The sequence below is a fragment of the Amphiura filiformis genome, chromosome 15, assembly GCF_039555335.1.
Source record: "Amphiura filiformis chromosome 15, Afil_fr2py, whole genome shotgun sequence".
NCBI lineage: Eukaryota > Metazoa > Echinodermata > Ophiuroidea > Amphilepidida > Amphiuridae > Amphiura > Amphiura filiformis.
Window position 1 is genome coordinate 23994064 of NC_092642.1, and position 19592 is coordinate 24013655.

General features: G+C 37.4%; 1 protein-coding gene across 1 annotated transcript in view; it reads right to left on the reverse strand.

The window, feature by feature from the left end:
- The window catches only part of LOC140171417 (annexin-B12-like), a 46467-nt gene that overhangs the window by 10766 nt on the left and 16109 nt on the right, over positions 1-19592 (reverse strand). Inside the window, exons 8-17 of the mRNA XM_072194675.1 lie at positions 19513-19539; positions 16524-16553; positions 14176-14430; positions 12201-12227; positions 8534-8544; positions 6960-7113; positions 6207-6301; positions 5182-5295; positions 3960-4050; positions 1029-1108 (exon numbers count right to left, since the gene is read on the reverse strand). Of these exons, the coding sequence (XP_072050776.1) occupies positions 1029-1108; positions 3960-4050; positions 5182-5295; positions 6207-6301; positions 6960-7113; positions 8534-8544; positions 12201-12227; positions 14176-14430; positions 16524-16553; positions 19513-19539 (884 nt within the window). The remainder of the gene's footprint in view (positions 1-1028; positions 1109-3959; positions 4051-5181; positions 5296-6206; positions 6302-6959; positions 7114-8533; positions 8545-12200; positions 12228-14175; positions 14431-16523; positions 16554-19512; positions 19540-19592) is intronic.

Consider the following 19592-nt stretch of genomic DNA (forward strand, 5'->3'; position numbering starts at 1 on the left):
AACTCTTAAATCTTGGATACTTCTTGGCTATTTAAATTTTCTTCATATTTATCAACAAAAGGAAGATCAATGCACATGATTTTATTTACTATTAAATGCAGCTTCTTATATATATGATGAATATGACAAACCCTGTATACAACCTTCAATTCTAAAGTATTCAATCATAAACCTCAGCATAAACTAAAACTTTGCATGGACTTGCGCCAGTCTTACAGTTTTACTTATCCTGCCCCTAACCACATGGATGTGTACAACAATTTGCGCTTTGCAGGAAAGATTTAGTTGAAGTCTATCAGCTCATCTGTTTTTTGTGTACAAAAGTATCAATGAGCACTGGTGACAAGTATCACAAGTTTGAGACATCAAGTCATTTACCTTATATGGTAAGTGGGCAGTCAAAGGTCAGCCCAGTGTGTACCTTCAGAGGCGCAGTGGTTTTCAATGAGACCCTAGCTTCTAAGCACATTTGCAGTGAGCATGAGGCTATTTTAATGGTATAAATAAAGTACATTTGGGGCATGCCCTGTCTTGGAGTTGCCATATTTTAAAACAGCTACTGTTGCCTTATTGAATAGAAAATCACTGCTACAGATGGTTTTAATGCATTGTGAAGTGTGGTGTGATGTGTATTAAAACATACTGTTATTTATGAAATAAAACAGGTGATGTATGGAACATTATTACAACTACTTAAATTTTATTTTTGATGGGATAAGGCCACAGGGTCACAGCCCCAAGTGCCCTAATGGACCAGCCGCCACTGCAAATGCTGCAAGCAATTACAGAAACAGCCAAAACCAAAAATATTGTTAAATTCTGCTCTTAAATAAACTTAGACATAACAAAATTTACATGGACGTAAACCAATTTGTAGTTTAAATTTTGATACATTTTTCCTGAAAGTATTTCCATAAATAAGGCTTTATGAGAACACAATAGATATAATATTCTGCAGATTTCCTTTTACAAAATAAGTATTCTACTAACAGTCCAGTGCATATTATTTTCCACAAGGTTCTCCTTACCTGACACATAGATACCAACAATCTCTTGAAATGCCCACTGGTGTCCCCAATGCAGTCTTTTTCCAGGGTCTTACCATATTCTGATGACAAAGAATACAGTGTTGCATACATATCAATAATATATTTCTTCCACTTTTTAACACCCCCAGGGGTGGTATGGTTTAAGGTGATCTATATGTTGCCTGCCTCCTCCATGCTTCAAGAGAGGAACTTCAGGTGTGGAATTTTGTGGCTTTTAATCCCATCTCTCCCATGGCATACCAGGAAATATTTCCAAATTATTTGCAATTTTGGTACTGAAATGGGCCAAAATGAGGATAACTTTGGCCCAAAACATGCCACAAGGAAGATGCGCATCGTAAATTTGTGTCAATTTTGTCGTGCTATTTTGAGCCACTGGGGCAGCTTTCTCCCCCTCCTGGTCGTACGTCACTGTATCTCTCATTTGCACAGCGACTTTCAAAATCCCTTGCTGCAGTACATTTTTGTATTGTTCACTTGATCCCTGGTGGTACTTGTTCTTTTTTTCTGGTTTTAAACTTCTGTGGGGTGCGGGCTTTAGAATTGATTGTCCCCTTCTGCATACTGTTTGTGTTTTACCTGTTTCCTCTTGCTTTTCATGATGTGGCAACTTTTTTGGTATTTCATGTTAAATTATGAAAATACCCCATAATGAAGTCAAAATCCAGATATTATAAAAATGCCAGTCCATTAACTCCATAAAATCTGTGGAAGTCCATGTAATTATGCACCTATAGTTTGATCAGCTCATAATCGGCGGGCCTTATAAATTCGCGAATTGATATCAATATCTTTTATTTTAAGGATTGTCGTATGATATCTCGCCAGAAGCATCACAAGTTATTCATTGAAGTCATAGTACTTTGTCTACTTTCTTTAACACACAAAATATAGACATGCAGGTCAACTAAACTCCTGAACAAAAGTTTGGAAAGTTTTTCAAGCATCTGTATCCAGGGCCGTTCCTAGGGATTTTGCCGCCCTAGGCAAAGCCTCTCCCTGCCGCCCCACCAAAGCATACAAAAAAAGTGTTAAGGGGGGTTACCCCCTTGAAAACTCATCAGTTGTTTTGCAGTGGCGGAGCTAGGGTTTGTGGTGCCCTGGGCTAAGGATAAGGACACCCCCCTAATTCTTGAAACAATTGCGCGCAGAGCGAGCAAAAATGTGCACAAATAGGGCTTACCACTAATTAATTTTGCTATAATGATATTGAATATCGGTCTCAAATTTATATTGCAAATGATTTTGAGGAAAAGCGTGTGAAGCACGCGAAAATTTTGACTTTTACCACTTGGAGGGGCGCAGAATCGATCCGGTCAATTCGGCGCCCCTAAGGGAGGTGTTGTCATTTTTTCTTCCGTTTTCTTTCTCCATTCCCGTTTTTTCTTTTTTCGCCCTTTTTTTTTTTTCTATGCGTTTGCCGCCCTAGGCGACCGCCTTACCTGGCCTAATGGTCGGAACGGCCCTGTCTGTATCTCCAATTATTTGTGACATATTCATATCATGTTGCATATCGCTGGATAGCTACAATACTCCCCTTTACAATGACACCCCATTTGAAACAATAACATTTTTCACGGCCGAGTACACGCCTAGTGAATGTAGCGGGGTCTCAAAAAGAATTTGCCAAATTGATCATTATTCTGTGTAGCAAGCTGCAATCCCATAACTTCACAATCTGGGACTAATGCAATCCTCCAAGATGACACCGCTTGCCCCACATAGCCACAGTAGTCAACGACTACCCACAGAATATGGGAGTAGAGTCAAAATGGCCTGCCATCAGGCCAGACCCGGGGGCCAGACCTCAACCCGACTGAACACTTGTGGGACCAGCTTGAACGTGCTGTGCGTGCCAGAGAAGCCCACATGCAACCGCATTGAATGACTTACGATTTAATCCTTGTTGAAGAATGGAATTCCATCCCACAGTAACGTGTAATCAGGTCGGTGAGCAGCATGAGGAGAAGGTGCCTGACTATTGTGGCTGCCTGTGGTTTTTCCACCGCTATTGAGGTTAGTGGCTAGCGTTGTTTGGGCACAGAATAATGGTCAATTTGGCAAATTCTGTTTGAGACCCCACTACATTCACAAGGCGCCAGTACTCAACCGTGAAAAATGTTATTGTTTCAAATGGGGTGTCATTGTAAAGGGAGTATTGTAGCTATCCAGTGATATGCAACACGATATGAATATGTCACAAATAATTGGAGATACAGACGCTTGAAAAATCTTTCCAAACTTTTGTTGAGGAGTTTATATCACTTTTAACGTTGGTCCTACTTTTTTTCGTCGTAGTGGTAAAAGCCTAACAATTCCCGCCTATTACAAGCTGATCAAACTATATGTTTATGGCTTCTGATTTGACTGCCTATCACACCTAACATTGGTTTTTACTGTGACGAGAATTTGGACAAGATATATTTCCAAAACTCATAGCTGCCCCATGTGACACTATGGATATCTGCCATATTGGTTTGTCATGCACAGAGACCAAAATAGTGTACCCTCCCTGTGTCATTTATTGGCAAAAACCTAATACAAAATGGTAATTTGCATCTTCAGGGTTTGTACATCAAAAGTTCACCGGCGCATAAAATAATCCCGGGGTACAATATTTTGCCCCTCATGAGCAACATGCAAACATGGCAGAGCTGGTACTCTTTGGGTCTAATCTCTTTGATTTCCATGATTCTCAACTCAATGGGCACTACTGCCTTTCTTATAGACCCCCTGATTAGTTAATTACATGATATAATCATCTTATTAACCAATCAAAACAGAGCTTTTAGATCTCTCAGCAATTTTAAGCGTAACCCACTCAATACATAATATAGCCCTCTTTGGAACCAATCAAAATAGTTTTTAGGGGCAAATAATTCAGCCGCTAGTGCCCATGGTGACACTTACGTTTCTTATATATTGCCGTCATTTCTTGAATCTGCTTATTTGTCCTGGTACACAAAATCTCAATTATAAGTTCTTCATCAGTACCTACGCCCTGTAAAATCAAATCAAATTATACCTTCAGCAAATGAACTGGTTATTTTATTTTTCATTTTGATGCACATATAAGAACCACCTATGTGTAACAACAGTATATTCCAAAACTCTTGTTACTTTTCAGATTTTAATTCCATTCCATGAAAGCTCAAACTCTTGGAGAATGATTTAGCTTTTAAACTTGGCCCTTGTTTGTTTTGCAAATACGGTACAATATACAGATTTGATGTACCCTCAAAAGCCTGATAAAAATAATAATTAAAATTATCGCCTACTTGTTCATTAAATATCTAAGGCCTGGTTCCATATTCCATCAAGCCAAAGGCTGAACAGAATGTGGGAACCAAATTGTACATATTTTCCCTATTTCATTAAAAAGAAGGGGTAACTATTCTAATATTATTTTGTGAGGACAGGCAGTAAGGTAACAAATGCACCCTGTAGTGGACAAGAATTTGGTAATATGTGACATGATCAAAGGGAATGAGTCACATGTCGGCAATTTTCAATTAGAAGTTTTTTACATCATTTTCTGGCAGTTTATAAATGCTACATTTTGATGCAAACCCCGTCAAAATCGGACATCTGGTTACCAAGTTATGAGCAATTTATCAATGGCTGAAAACAATATAAAACAAAAGAATTTGAACACTGTTTTTGCCAATATCTCAATATTAGCGACATCCGACTCATTCCTCTTGATCATGTCACATATTATTGGTAAACTTTAGAATTTATTTGACTTTTTGAAGCAAAGGAATATTATGATAATCTGTAGGGTTTCTCTGGGCCTAGGCCTAGGTCTTCTCACCCATACATCTTTCAAGCCTATCTTAAGATTGGCACTGGTGTATGACCAATAATAGTACATAATCACTGTTAACTTAAACAGGTAGCCCCGTCTGGCTAGTTCTCCACAGAAGAACTGCCAATACACCTGTTACTTTGATGACAGACAGAACAGAATTTACATGGATAGATTTTAACTTCGACTAAATACCCAAGGAACTTGAACCAAAAGTGGGGCTTTCACTTTAAGGATAAAATGCAAATCCAACATGAAATTCAATTCATTTTGCTTGATCACAAAACACTTCTAACCACAGCATTAATTTATGATAAACTATACCTTGATAGCCTTGTGACATTGATGGGCATCATATTCAGGGATGCCGACAAACAGAGCTAAGATCATCTCTTCCAGATTACCACTCAGTTCAGATTTGAGATCTTTGATGAGATCCTGCAATAAAAAGGACAGAGGAAGATGTGTAATTTGATTCAGATAAAGCATCATAGTTGAGCCATTTCATGATTTATGTTAGTTGTACATGCATGCAACAATGCATACTCACAACACTCCCAGAAGATCACATACACTGACTTTACACCTCCATCCACTAGCTCGCACTCTATACCTTCACACCCCCACCACACACCCTGAAACCCGGTCTCCTTTCCTACCTATGCACCACACACCCAATCTATTTCTTCAGCCATACACATACTTTTGATAAATTAATTGAATTAAGATCAATGTCATGTACCATCAAAAAACAAATAATTTATTGCACAGTACATGCAGATATTAATGACTGAAATGCATGACACCCTTTTAGATCCAGCAATTGCTTTAGTTAGCAGAAATATATCATTCATTCATTTCATTCAATTGCGGAGCATATTGGCCACCAACTTCCATTTGTGCAAATGAGTGGCTTATCCTATAGTACCGTCTTCTCTCTAAATTAATGCCCCTGGGGCATTGCATATTTCAAAAGGGGGCGTTAATTAGAGGTCTTTACAATGATAATTCCTATTAAACACATCGCTAGTATCATCTGGCAGTGTCGCGGTGCTCCACAAACAATTCTGAATTTCTACAAATACTGTAAACACTTTTGATAACAATGATTGCCGTCACATGGATATCATGAAATCAGTAATCAATAGTCGTAAATACAGGCACTGTATGGTATTTTGACATGCATTTATGGAAGAATTTGGTTGAAAATGGTAGGGGCGATTATTAGTGGGAATGCTTCCAATTGGAGAGAAAATAGTATATTATTATTCCGGAATCCTTGATACACCCTTCTAACTATTACATATTAGGGCTGTGACAGAAAAGAACAACATGGTAATATTACTAACCTTTCCATACATGGTCTTGAACATAATTTTGATCTGCTGTCTCTGTTCATTGCTATGATTTCGAATCACTTCAATGATTGCCTTCTCATCAGTACCTACAAAGAAACAAAAGCCAGCAATCAGAAGTAACCAAGATTTCACACAGCCAGGCATAAACTTTGTTCAACATTTTTAAGGATGTTGTATATTATTTTTTAATATTATTTTACAAAATACAATTACCAAATGTTGGGGAACATATGAACAGGGTTCTATAGAATTAAGAGCGTGATCACCTTAATTCTATAAATGAACCCTTAATTTGTAGTACAATATTTTATAGACACCATGACAATGCAATATGTAGGAATTCCAGACCATTAATTCCAGGTCGGCCATTTTGAAAATTGGGCAATCATTCGCCATGATTTTATCATTGGTGAGTGCATTTTCATGCAACAATAAATGAAACTTCAACTATAATTTGGCAATGAACAGAACGAAAGTTGAAGTTTACAATAGGTTTTGCATCCAGCAAACATGGCACATGTCACTTTTAAGCTTACTCAAATGATATGGCATGGAAATTTCTACATTTCGGACACTTTGTTATAGAAAAATTATATGGGCGCATTTATTATGGAAAGGGCATTTAATAGAGTAAATATGATAGACTTATAAAAGTTTAAGAATAAGATCCAATACTCTCACAGTTTTCTATTGTACTAAGTGATGACTTCATATATAGTTTGACCGGTTCCCATGGCAACTTACCAATTCCTTTCATGGCTTTACGAAGCTTCTCAGCAGCATCTTCTGCATCAAACGGATGCATTGGTTTGATGGTACCATGGGTCTCAAATGGCTGATCATGTAGAGACATTTTTGCCATGGCTGCCGTGGCTGGCTCAGCAACAGGTGGTGGAGCCTGAAAGATTTATGCAAAATAAAAGATTAATAATAGCCTTGTTCAGATGGGATAGAATCCTCGAGCATCAGGGTACTCGACAATTGTGATTCCTATGTCAATCCCAAAGTGCATGTCCACACTACTACAGTCAGTCTACTCTGAAGTACAAAGTACCGACGTGGACGCAAACATTGTGCCAACTTTGAAGGTACCTGCATCAGAGACGCAACAATGTGCACTGTTTACACGCTGTATATACGCGTGTGTTGTCACTTTGTACTTCAGAGTGGACAAATTGTAGAAATCCTCAAATTTCGCCCAAGAGAGCTTTGGAATTGCAACCGGAATTGCAACCAGTGACCTCTTAAGTGGCACACTGAATTAAACTCTTTAAAAAATGTAAACATTCCATCATACCATAGTCATAGGCTATACTCAGTGCTCGAGAATTGGAAAATGACTTGTTTACATGGGCTGTAGCACTCAAGTCATTATATGCATCCTTGGGCTTCACTTGAGCAATAGCAAAATCCCTGAAATTTCTTGGGGATAAATTTGGGGATGAATTTGGAGACAAACTTTGGGATCAGGATAACTGTGTGCTTGAGCACCAGAGTCCTTTTAAAAGCAAAGAGCTCTCCATGTGGACAGGACTAATATTGCAGCATTGAGGTTAGGGCTCATATTGAAATACCCTACCACGCTTTCACACAGAAAGAAGGCAGGATTCCCCTCGCTAAGCCCACGCCTCAGGAAAGCTCGGTCATAAAACGGATTATAAAGATGGATTATATGCATCAGAGATACACCCTGCCTTTTGAAGTGGTCCATGATGAATGGGAAGAAAACAAACTGACTATGGCTCATCGCACAACCCAGGAAAGCGCGCTCCTAAAGTGGCTAATTGCAGTGTTATAATCACACAGGATTTTAACAAAAGAAGGCTAGCATAGGAAAGCTGCAGGATGGCGCACACCTTCCTGTGTAAGGGAATTTCAATATGAGCCCTTATAGTATCCCATGGGCACTACGGCCTTGGTGTAAGAGTCCATGATTTGGTAATATCATGATATAATCATCCTCACCTATTGGACCAATATTTTGAAATTGATCAAACAGGACTGACGGTAAAAATATTTATTGTCCAAAGGTTTTTTGAACATAAGCAACAAATCATAAACTCATATGTGACAAGATCTGATCTGGTCCACTCAAACCAAAAGTCGGCTACAAATCATATATGTATCATGAAACTGAAATATAGGCAAAAATAAGAAGTAAAAAATGATTATAAAAAGTTTACAGCTTTGCAACTAAGTATCCCAGGGATTTCAGCATAAGCTTAGAATTTTTCAGCTATTTCCATCACTGACTTTGGTCTGAGTGGATCAAATTGTATCACATATGGAAATGGCTTTATTAAAATTATCAGACTAACCTTTTGTGCAGCTAGGAGCCCAACGTGTTCAGAAATGGGTAGAATGAGAAAAAGAAAGAAATGTTAGTATTTTGTATCATAATGTGATGAAGTTTTATTACAAAATATTATTTTATTTGAATGACAGAAATCTGAAATCATATCACATTCATAATCACAATAAAATTTCTCTAAACCAGGGGTAAACTACTATTGGAAAGAGAACCATTTCTTAAAAGTCAGAAAACTCACGACCTCATGTCATTTTCAATGAAATTACTATTCTTGAGAAGTCTGACTCAAGCTTAAAGTTTCCTTCAAACAATTCTTCTATATCCATGGGTAGTACTGCCTGTCTTACAGTGCATCTGATTGGTTAATTACATGATACAAACATCTGAGTAACCAATCAAAATAGAGCTATGAGATATCTTCGCAATTTTAACCTTTATCCCCATCAGCCAGACTGACTTTTCTTACCATATCACTGATGGGCTCACTATATGATATAGCCTTCTTTATATAACCAATTAACTTAGTCAGAATATACACATATGACATTAGTGATAATGTATGTCATTATGACATAAGTACATGTAGGACAAATTTCACCAACATTTTATTCTTGGTTAAACCAAAGTCAACTGATTTTGAAGTGGTTTGTGTTGCCAGCTGTGTGTACAAAAATCAAAGAGAACCGACTTCGCAATCATGGAAGGCAAAATAGTGTACCACTGGATCATTTCACCAGGCGGCCGGCAAACCTTGATTTAACATGTGTGCTTGTGTGTGTTCTGCTTGCAAAATGGCATGCCAACAGTGCACTCTACATGCTACAATGTGCAAATCTTTGTGATGCTCAAGCTCAAAGAAGCAAATTATCATTCAATTTTGGGCTCTTGCCAGAGGTACACTATTTGGGTTTCCATGTGTGACAAACCAATATGGCAGAGTTACCATAGCGTTATGCACAGGGTAATTCTGAGTAGGTTCTCCTTGGGTCTAATCTCTTTGACAAAAATTAAACTGTGCATTAATGATTCATCCAAACTACATGTGTTAGAAGATGATAAGGTTTCTATTGCATAATTCTACAAGTGGCAAAGAATTATATGGGTATAATTAAAGACACAAGATACACCCTGTCCAAAATCATGTTCCATCTTTCTCTAAAATGATCTCTTACAACTATACTATGTTCCAGAGAAGATTTACAGGCGGTCCCATAATACTAGTGAAACATCCGGGTACTTGAGAACCAGTCCATAGAAATTTCAATTGAGTGAATACAAGCGTGATGATTCTCCACGTACACTGCGTGAACGAACGCTCGTGTGTGTTTAACGCGGAAGTGAATCCAACCATGCGATTGGTTGGCATTTTCATTATTGTATCCATGGTCGTGCGTTCCCGTTGTACTTTGAAATACCCAACAAACAATCGCGGTCCGATCCCGCACAGCTGTTGGCAGATGTGTTCATTCAATTGTAATTTTTATTTCTATTTCTTGAACATTTCAACCTTTATTTCTCATTCAAAAGTGGGTCGATAGTAACAAAATAAGCTCATTTGAACAGGGTACCGATGTAATGTTCAGAGATCATCTCAAAATGCTTATCGACCCAAGTTTTGGACATATTTTGAGCATTTGAAATTTCAACTTTGGAATAGGAATCAAGAGTAAAGAATGGTGTGATTACTAGACTGATTCTCAAGTACCTGGATGTTTCATCAGTAGTACCATGGGACTGCTTACAAATCTTCTCAGACTATGCTCTAATCAAATTTGGCCCCATGGCATTGGCTCATTTGTGTAAGATCATTGCATTTTGATGTAGGGCATGTTCCACCTTATACTTGACAAGACTATAGTAATTCTGTGTTGAACTAAAGGGATGAAATCAAAACTCGACCAGTCAACCGGTTCCGTCCTGGTGCTATTGTTCTAAACAATGGCAACCGCACGTAACCGGACGGAACCGCCAGTCAACCGTCGGTCAAGTTTTGATTTCATCCCTAATCTGTTGGATGACAGACACACAACGCAACAAGAGTAATCATACAACAGGGTTCCGCACAACACTGTCTCATCTCCATTTTTGGTGGAACTAGATTTTTGTATCAAACTTTTCAGGAAAAAATAAGTACTTACAGTGGGACAAAAAAGATTAATCAATATGAGTAAAATATTTTTTGTTAAGTCTCCCAAACAAAATGTTGCCTTACAACATACTTCATGTATACATTGGATGAAACAGACATGCATACCTGTCTCATCTTGGTGGTGCTGTTCATGATGTGCAACTGCAGCAGCAGCAACTGGTGCAGCAGGTGCTATAATTAGTGTTAATCACATGCATAAAAACAGAGGAAAAGGAAAGGTAAAACAGCCTACAAAATGTGTTAATAGGAATACTACAAAGGAATATCTATAGGTGAAAACGAAAAGAATCTAGTTAGGCAGTTAGGCTCTAATTGTACTAAGCTCAACATTAATTACACTAGTTTCCAGAGAAGTATGGCACTCTTTTGTGCTGATTGACGCACGCCCTGTTAATGAACGACATATGCTGGGCTTTGATGAGCGCTGCTCTGCGCCGACCGCTTCTCTGGTGCATACTCAGATTACTGCATCCGTTATTATGATTGTCAGACAATTGAATCACACTTTCCTGTTTATGCTGTGTATGCTCAACACAAGCAAGAGAGAACCATTCTTTTCTGGAAGTCAGTGTAAGGGTGGTGTGTCCCCTGAGTATTGTGGGTAATATGGTGACTCCTGGTCGGAAATCGTCAACAACAATGTTTGTACCCATATGTGTTTGAAATTGGGTCAATTTTACTGAGATGTTGATGTGTCTATAATGCACTCCCCCTGCGGGGCTCTTGCATTAGACATCAAAATCTCAGTATGTATGCATTGTTATGTCCACTTTCACACTCAATGTGTGAAATGCAGTTACTAGCCTATAACTGTTGCATTGAGCTTAGTACAATCAAGGGATTAAAAACTAAATCAACTAAACAAACAAAAACAAAATGCAATAAACACAACCATTTTCCTCTTTCACAGGGTACAGCTACTTCACAAGCACATACTGATTCCGCCATAGATTTCTTCAACCTCATGTTTGACATATATATCAATACTTGGTAGAAATGTCCTAAATTACCTGTTGTTGATTTGAAATCTTCAATATCTCAACTGTGATTTTTGGTTCCACCACCCCCCCGCTACAAACTGAAAATATGACAAGGGCCATATATATTTCAGAGATGCAAGGGCCCAAATAGTCCTTTAAAATATAAATGTTGGTTAATTTTTAGCACTGTCCCCATACCAGAGATGGTTCATACACAATTATGTATTTCACAGGTACCCAGAGGAACTAAAAGTGAGCAGGAGGAAGATGGTTGTGTAATAAGTGGTTAATCCATGGACGAAAGAGAACAGAGCAATCCCAACTAGTCAAAGTCTCAGCATCACCCGATAATAAGGGCCGCTTGGTCCATGAAAAACAGGCGAAACTGATACTGCATATTGTTACGGTTTTTCGTGTGACTGTTAGACACACAAGATCAAACAATCGGCCCTCATGAATATGTGAGAATTCACAGCATACAAAATACTGGGACTTTGACTGGTTGCGATTGGTCTGTAGTAGTCTGTGGGTTAATCATTGAATACCTTTGTGTTGTCCATACATGGCAGATGCTGAGGGTATCACATGGTGTCACATAGATCATGCAAGAAGGATAACAATATATATTGTGATATCTACATGTATATACAAATGGGGCACCATATGAGGAAGATGATTGTGTAACAAGTGGTTGCTCATTGAATACCTTTGGGTTGTCCATACACGGCAGATGCTGGGGTACTACATAGTGCCATATACATGATACAGGAGGGAAAACAACATAACAAGCAACTGCTTGCATTAATGGATTGTGGATACAAAACTGTGATTTCTATATGAACAAGGGGCACCATTTCGCGCATGAGGAAGATGGCTGTGTTCTAGTGATTGTTCAGGGAATACCTCTGGGTTGTCCATACAAGGCAGATGTTTGGGGTACTACATTGTTACACAATAAACAGGGGGGAAAACAATGTAGCATGCTTGCATTAATGGATTGTGGATACAAAATTGTGATTTCTACATGGGGCACCACTTTGAGCACAAGGACGATGGCTGTGTATGAAGTGGTTGCTCATTGAATACCTTTGGGTGCCGCTTTGGGTTCTGCTTTGGGTTCCGCTTTGGATTCCGCTTTGGGTTGTCCATACAGATCAGATGCTTTGGGTGCAGGTGCTACATAGTGTCACATTTAGCATGCATAAGGAAAGCAATATAGCAGGCAAGTCCTTGTATTAATGGTTTATGGATAGTACAAAATTGTGCCAGCTCAGTTCACATCAGTTTTACACTCATGAGCATCAGTTAGCTTTCTTGCTTAAAGATAAACTGTTTGCTTGATATGAAGTCTGCACAAAAAGTAACTCAGCTGTTATAAATATGCCTATAGATTCAGAACTAATAATCATTTTCACAATATTTCAACATAGAGAGAAGGATGATTTATTTACACACATTTGATACCCCATTAAATCAAATGTCGCTTCAATATTAACAACACAGTAGTGCTTTTACAGAAAAATACCCGAATTTAAAAGTTGCAGTTTACAGCGATCAATGGTTATAATGCCAGCACTGTAAACACGTAAGGCCCGCCAGCATCTTCGCGCTTACTTCAAATCAATACAAATAACTGCAACTTTTAAATTGGGGTATTTTTCTTTCAAAACACTGCTGTATTGTCAATATTGAACAAAATTGAACAAATGGGGTATCAAAATGCGGTAAATAAATCATCCTTCTTTATGTTGAAATATTGTGAAAACAATTAGTAGTTCTGAATCTAGGCATATTTATAACAGCTGAGTTACTTTTTGTGCAGGCTTAATAAAAATCACACATTCACTTACTCTTATTCAGTCAATCAGTCAGTAACTTAAACAGTCACTTACTCACACACACAATCAATACATTTATATATATATATTGGGCAATTACAAATGAAATACATACAATATTCACCCCCTATGGAAGACATGACCAAAATCTTCCGTACAAGGGGTGTAGATTTTAAATGGAATTGCCTATTCAGGTAACCCCATTTGAAATTCACACTCCCTGTATGAAAGATTAAGGACACATCTTCCATGAGGTATATGGATTTCAACTGGAATAGCCCATGAGTGCTGCTACATCCAGATCATAGGTAAACAAGCTCAGACAAACTGGCAAAATATGATAAGTACAGTTTGCCTGAGCTTGTTTTATATCATTCCGCCATATGCAATAAGAGCTTCTATCTGGTAGCATACATGAATGGGAATTGAACCAGTCATGTAACATTGTGTAAAGTTATGTAATACTTCCTTTCATGTCTAGGCTCTCCTTGCATATGGCAAAACTATGCAATGGGCGAATAGGCTGTCTCATTTCTAAAAACATCTAGATCATTCCACATGCGAAGAGAACCATAAAAGATGTCATGCATCAGACACCAGCAGACAGAAGCTACTTGATGGTACTATGCACAGGTAACCGGGTGATATAAATCAATCAATAAATCTTTCAATCATAACCTACCTTGTTGTTGTGGTTGACCCTGTTGTGGATATCCAGGAGGAGCAGTTCCATAACCCGCCCCTGGAGGTGGAGCCTGGGCCTGTCCAGGGTATCCCGCTTGAGCTGGAGGTTGTCCATAACCCGGTTCAGCTGGGGGTTGTCCAGGATACCCTGCTGGAGCTGGAGGTTGTCCATAACCCCCAGCAGCAGGATAACCAGCGGGTGGTGCTGCTCCATAACCAGCTGGAGGTGCAGTGTAACCGGGAGCTGCTTGAGCTGTGTTGGAATAAATTAATTTAAAACAAAAATGCATTTTTAATAGTTGACGCAGGCCAAATTATTATTATTCTTAATTCATTTAGACAAATCCTAATCGTCTGGGGCCATGTGTTATTTCATGTGCATTTCATGTTCATATTGTTTTCTGAAATCCAATCTACCACTGAAGCAAATGAAACATGCTTGTCATTTTTCTGATTGGGTTAAGGGGGTCAATTCCAAGATGGCAGCTGAGTTAAATTTAAAAAATCAACATGATTCGATCAAGTTAGAAAATACCTAAAATTTACCTTCTAATTATAAGGAACAAAAAAATAAATGGGCACAGGAGGCGTTATTGTGACATATGGCCCAAACTATAGGTCTTCTGCACACTACATGCAAATAAATTGTTTTGATATACAAGATATAAAAATTCCGAGCTGTTACATTGGCACAAAGTGAATAACATAAGTTAGGCTCTAAGCTTTGGGGATAATGCCATTATGTTATGAAATATTACACCTTGTTGGACCACTGTGAAACAATGTCAGCAACAAACATCAGAATTCAACAATGCTGCAGTCTCATCAGTTCTAGCATTGCTGGATTTAAATATTTATTGTCTCTCTTTTTAGCACCAGTGTTCCCATATTGGGCTATTCCAGTTGAAATCCATAAAAAAACACCCCCTATGGAAGATATTACCTTAATCTCCCATGCAGGAGGTGTACACATGTAGATTTCAAATGGAGTAATCTATGATTCAGGTAACCCCATTTGAAATTCACTCTCCCTGTGTGAGATATTAAGGTCATGTCTTCCATAGTCTAGGGGTGTATGGATTTCAACCGCAATAGCCCACTGTGAAAAACTTGCAAGGCAAAAACCAAACCAGAATGCAAATCATCAAGAATTTGTCAAATTTTTTATTAATATTACGCCAAGTCACTGACATTTTTCCAAAGTTATAGATCGCTTCCTGCTTTTGCATAAATTCAAAAGGTTAGTATCTGCAATAGCTGCCCCATAGATATTTAACAACACCTTGCACCAACCCCGCGATTCATTGTACCGGTAATCAGAGGATCAAATGCAAAGTTGCTGAACTTGCAGACTGCTGTTACAAATTTGATTAAAATATATCATATATTGCAAAGCTCATTCTAATGATACAAATGTTATACTTTTATTGTTATAAATTCATCCAATCCTATGTGAATCAGAAAAGTGGTTAGAAAAATATACGGAGTGTAATTTATTACATACTATGTGCAGTACTTTCAAATGTGTTCGCAGCGTGTAGGATAAATTTGTTTTTCTTGGTGGAGGTGGATGCATTTACATTTGATCATATTTTGAAAATACCAAAAAGCACAATTGTTTTTTACCTATGTAGGCCTATGCAATAGGTTAAAAACTGCGTATTACTTGTTGCTTGTCTAATTCAATTCCACCGTTGTTGTCCAATTTCTCTCTCAACATGTGATACACAATTATTATCCTATAATTAAAACACTTTCGTACAATGACGGTCAAGATTTAGTTAAAATTACCTGTGAAAAGAGCATGTGCATGTTCAATGCAAAGCGCCCTAACATCCTTATTATTGGGCATAAAATTACCATTTTAAGAAAACGACAACTCCAATTTTTATGCAACTTTCAAAAATGGAAATCTAGACATCAATTACATACAAATCAATACCAACTTTAACAGAATCAGGCATAAAATAATGATTGTTGATGAAAATATTGATTTTCAGACCACTAACAGACCCCCTGTCCAAATACTTGTTTTGGCCAGCACCTACTCATTTTTTGCCTGATTTGGATGAAAAAGGTGTCAAAATGCTCAGGAGATCATACTGCATCAAATAAGCTGGTTCCCTAAGAAATGTGGAACATCACAATTCTTTAACCCACCCCTATTTTTATTTGTTCATTTTTTATGTTCGTTTGTTTTTTGCTGATCATTTTTGACTATATCTTAATTTCATCATTACCATTTACCAATATGGGTGTCATTTATCTACGATATATGGTATCAAACAAAATGATTGGGTAATATTGAAGTCACTACACAGAAATACAGGAAAGCCATGCACTTACGAGGATAGCCCCCAGGAGCGCCTCCAGGAGCTGAGTAATACAAAAGATGATATAAAAAAATGATAACAACATCTATATCACTATATGATAACACAAAGAATTATATTGTGACTACGCTACTATACCATGATGTGAGAGGCATACCAGGACAGAAATATTGTTTCCCAACCAAAATTTCATAACTTTTTTCACCATGGCACTCTAGAATCTTTAAAACTTTTTTGCCACGAAAGTGGGCAGGGGATGGTAGGGAGAAAATTGTGACGGATGTGTGAGATTTTACTACCTTGGCGTGCCAATTTGAGAGAATTGCCAGCTCTGCGTGAGATTATGCTACCTTGGCATGTGAGCGTGAAAAAGTGCCCCAAAGTCAGAGTCTCACCCTGAATGCATGATAGTTGAAAATCTTTACCACAAATTACTCCAGCTCAAGTTCGATAGTGACATAAGTGCTTTTGCGTCATTGTGCTGCAAGTGTATCAACAAATTTTCCTTGTAAATGTGTGAACACACTCTACAGGATTAGGTTAGCATGTGCAAGTCGATACTACCACCAGCGAAATACATCACTACCAAACTCGAGGTGAAACAATTATCTCGTTTACACTGGGCAAAAGTCATTATCTATTTCAGGAAAGTCAAATTAATACTTTGATTCTGAGTTTCTCTACTGGAAATCAGTTGATCGAAATTGGTGTCATTATGTATTCATCAGGAACAACCTGTAGTATACATTGCAAGGGAACATGTACTGTAAACTCCGCAAAACATGTGTGTGGGATGCTAACGTGAATGTTGTATTTTGGGAAAGAAGTTCGGTCAAACCGACTTCTGGTTGAGAAACCCAATCCACATATTTTCGTATTATGAGTGTAAACAGGTAGAGTCGTAACCATTTATAATTCACATTGATTATCCAATGATGACTCGTAAACTACTTTTATATGTAACCGAAAATATTGCTGAATTTGTGTTTACTGTTTACTCATGAATCGTAACAAGTGGCCCATGGCTGCTGTACTTCTCGTTATCATCATGATATTTAATTTCCTAAATGCAAATTCAGAATCAAATTCGGTGCACATTTTTTAATATATGTAGTCAACAACTTTTGCCAGCGTAGACACAGTATAGTATTTCCATATTTATGAATAAGCCTTTACAAAATAATATTATGTATACATCACATATTGAAGTGATACAAGATATGTGGAATGAAGTTGTACATGAACAATACAGAATGAAGAATACAACATCACACTTATAATGTTATACATGTGATGCAATAAGCTATTAAGACATGCCCTTAATCTTCTACACAGGGAGTGAGTATTCAAATAGTGTTACCTGAATGGATGACTCCATATGAAATCTACACCTCCTGTGTGTAAGATTAAGGTCATGTCTTGTGTAGCTGGTCATTCATGCAGGTATAATAATAAATTAATTGGAATTGATGAAACTGATCAACTAGACAAGCGTTTTACTTGAGTGACTATGGTATTGCTATGTGCATGACCAATAGAGGTTATCCATGTTCTATAAGCTGCATATCCTATCAACGACTGCTATACCTTGTTTAGGACATTCTAAAGAATTACCTGCATGTGCAACCATGACTGTTTCAAAATAGCCCGTCAAAGTCATGCAGGTAACTCCGAGGTCGTGCATTGAATTAGTTTGAATGAGGAATACTACGGGAATCAGTGCCTTTTGTTAGAAGTCACACATGAGTGAAGTGGATAACCTCTATTGCCGCCAGATCATCAGTCAGCCTGAAGATGCACCAAGGATAAGGTGCGATTAATAAAACATGAGTCCAGTTGATTAATTACATGAATTCAAATTTATTTAAAAGATAATAGCATATATATCATGATAAGATTTGAAAGCAGTTCGATAGACTGCAATTAATTTATAATATCATTTTTATCAGCAAATTTTAATTTACATGTTTATCAAATTGATTACAGAATAAAACCAGAATGACATTGCTTTGAGGGGTACTACACCCTGCCCAATTTTGTGCCTATTTTTGCATTTTCTCAAAAATTATAGCGCATTGGTGACAAGTAAGATATGTATATTATAGGGGCAAGGACTACAACTACTGCACTGGAAATTTTATTTCAGCACAGACAACAGTTGTGGAGTTACAGTCAAAAATAAGGAAAACCAATATTTGATTTTATAAATCAATAACCACTTGCCTTGAGTTGCTGAATTTAGTACAGTAGTTGTAGTCCTTGCCCCTATAATATACATATCTTACTTGTCACCAATGGGCTATATTTTTTGAGAAAAATGCAAAAATTGGTACAAAATTGGCCAGGGGTGTAGTACCCCCTTAAAGTATGTAACATGCAACACACGACATACTGTATAGCTTTTGTGTTTTTGTTTTTTTGTGAATTTCGCTGATCAATATATGCCTGTGAAACAAAACACAAATTTGTTACATTAAGACATTTCTGATGTATTTTATTAAATTAGATGCCAACATTGCGAATTTAACACCTAGCGAAATTGTCAGCGATACTTGAAACCGTGAAAATATCCGTCTATTAAAAATATCCGTCTGTGAAAATTTTGGCGTATACAGTATCCTTTCAAAATTTACACCACAGTAATAATCCAAAATTTACATAACACATATACTAAACCACACTAACATGCAACTATGATAATATGTATAATCATGATAATTAGTCATTCATGATCGTGTGCTGTAAAAACGGAAATTTTCACGCTATATTTATTTTCGTGCTTTTCTCGTTTTAAGTAACTCCTACAAAAATAACAATGCAAACATATTCCTTTTGTGTAGAGGTCAATGTAATTAATATAAAGGCTTAGAATTCTGAATCTAAATAAATATAAGTTAATCAGTTCAAAAATTTCAAAAGTGAAAAATTAATGGCATGAAAATTTCCACTTTTACAGTAATCTATAATAGAAATCAATGCAAACAATGTCCATTAATACTCACGAGGATAGCCTCCAGGTGCACCAGCCGCTACAGCAAACAAAGAATTAGGAAAAAATTAGCATAAAACTTTATCATATTTG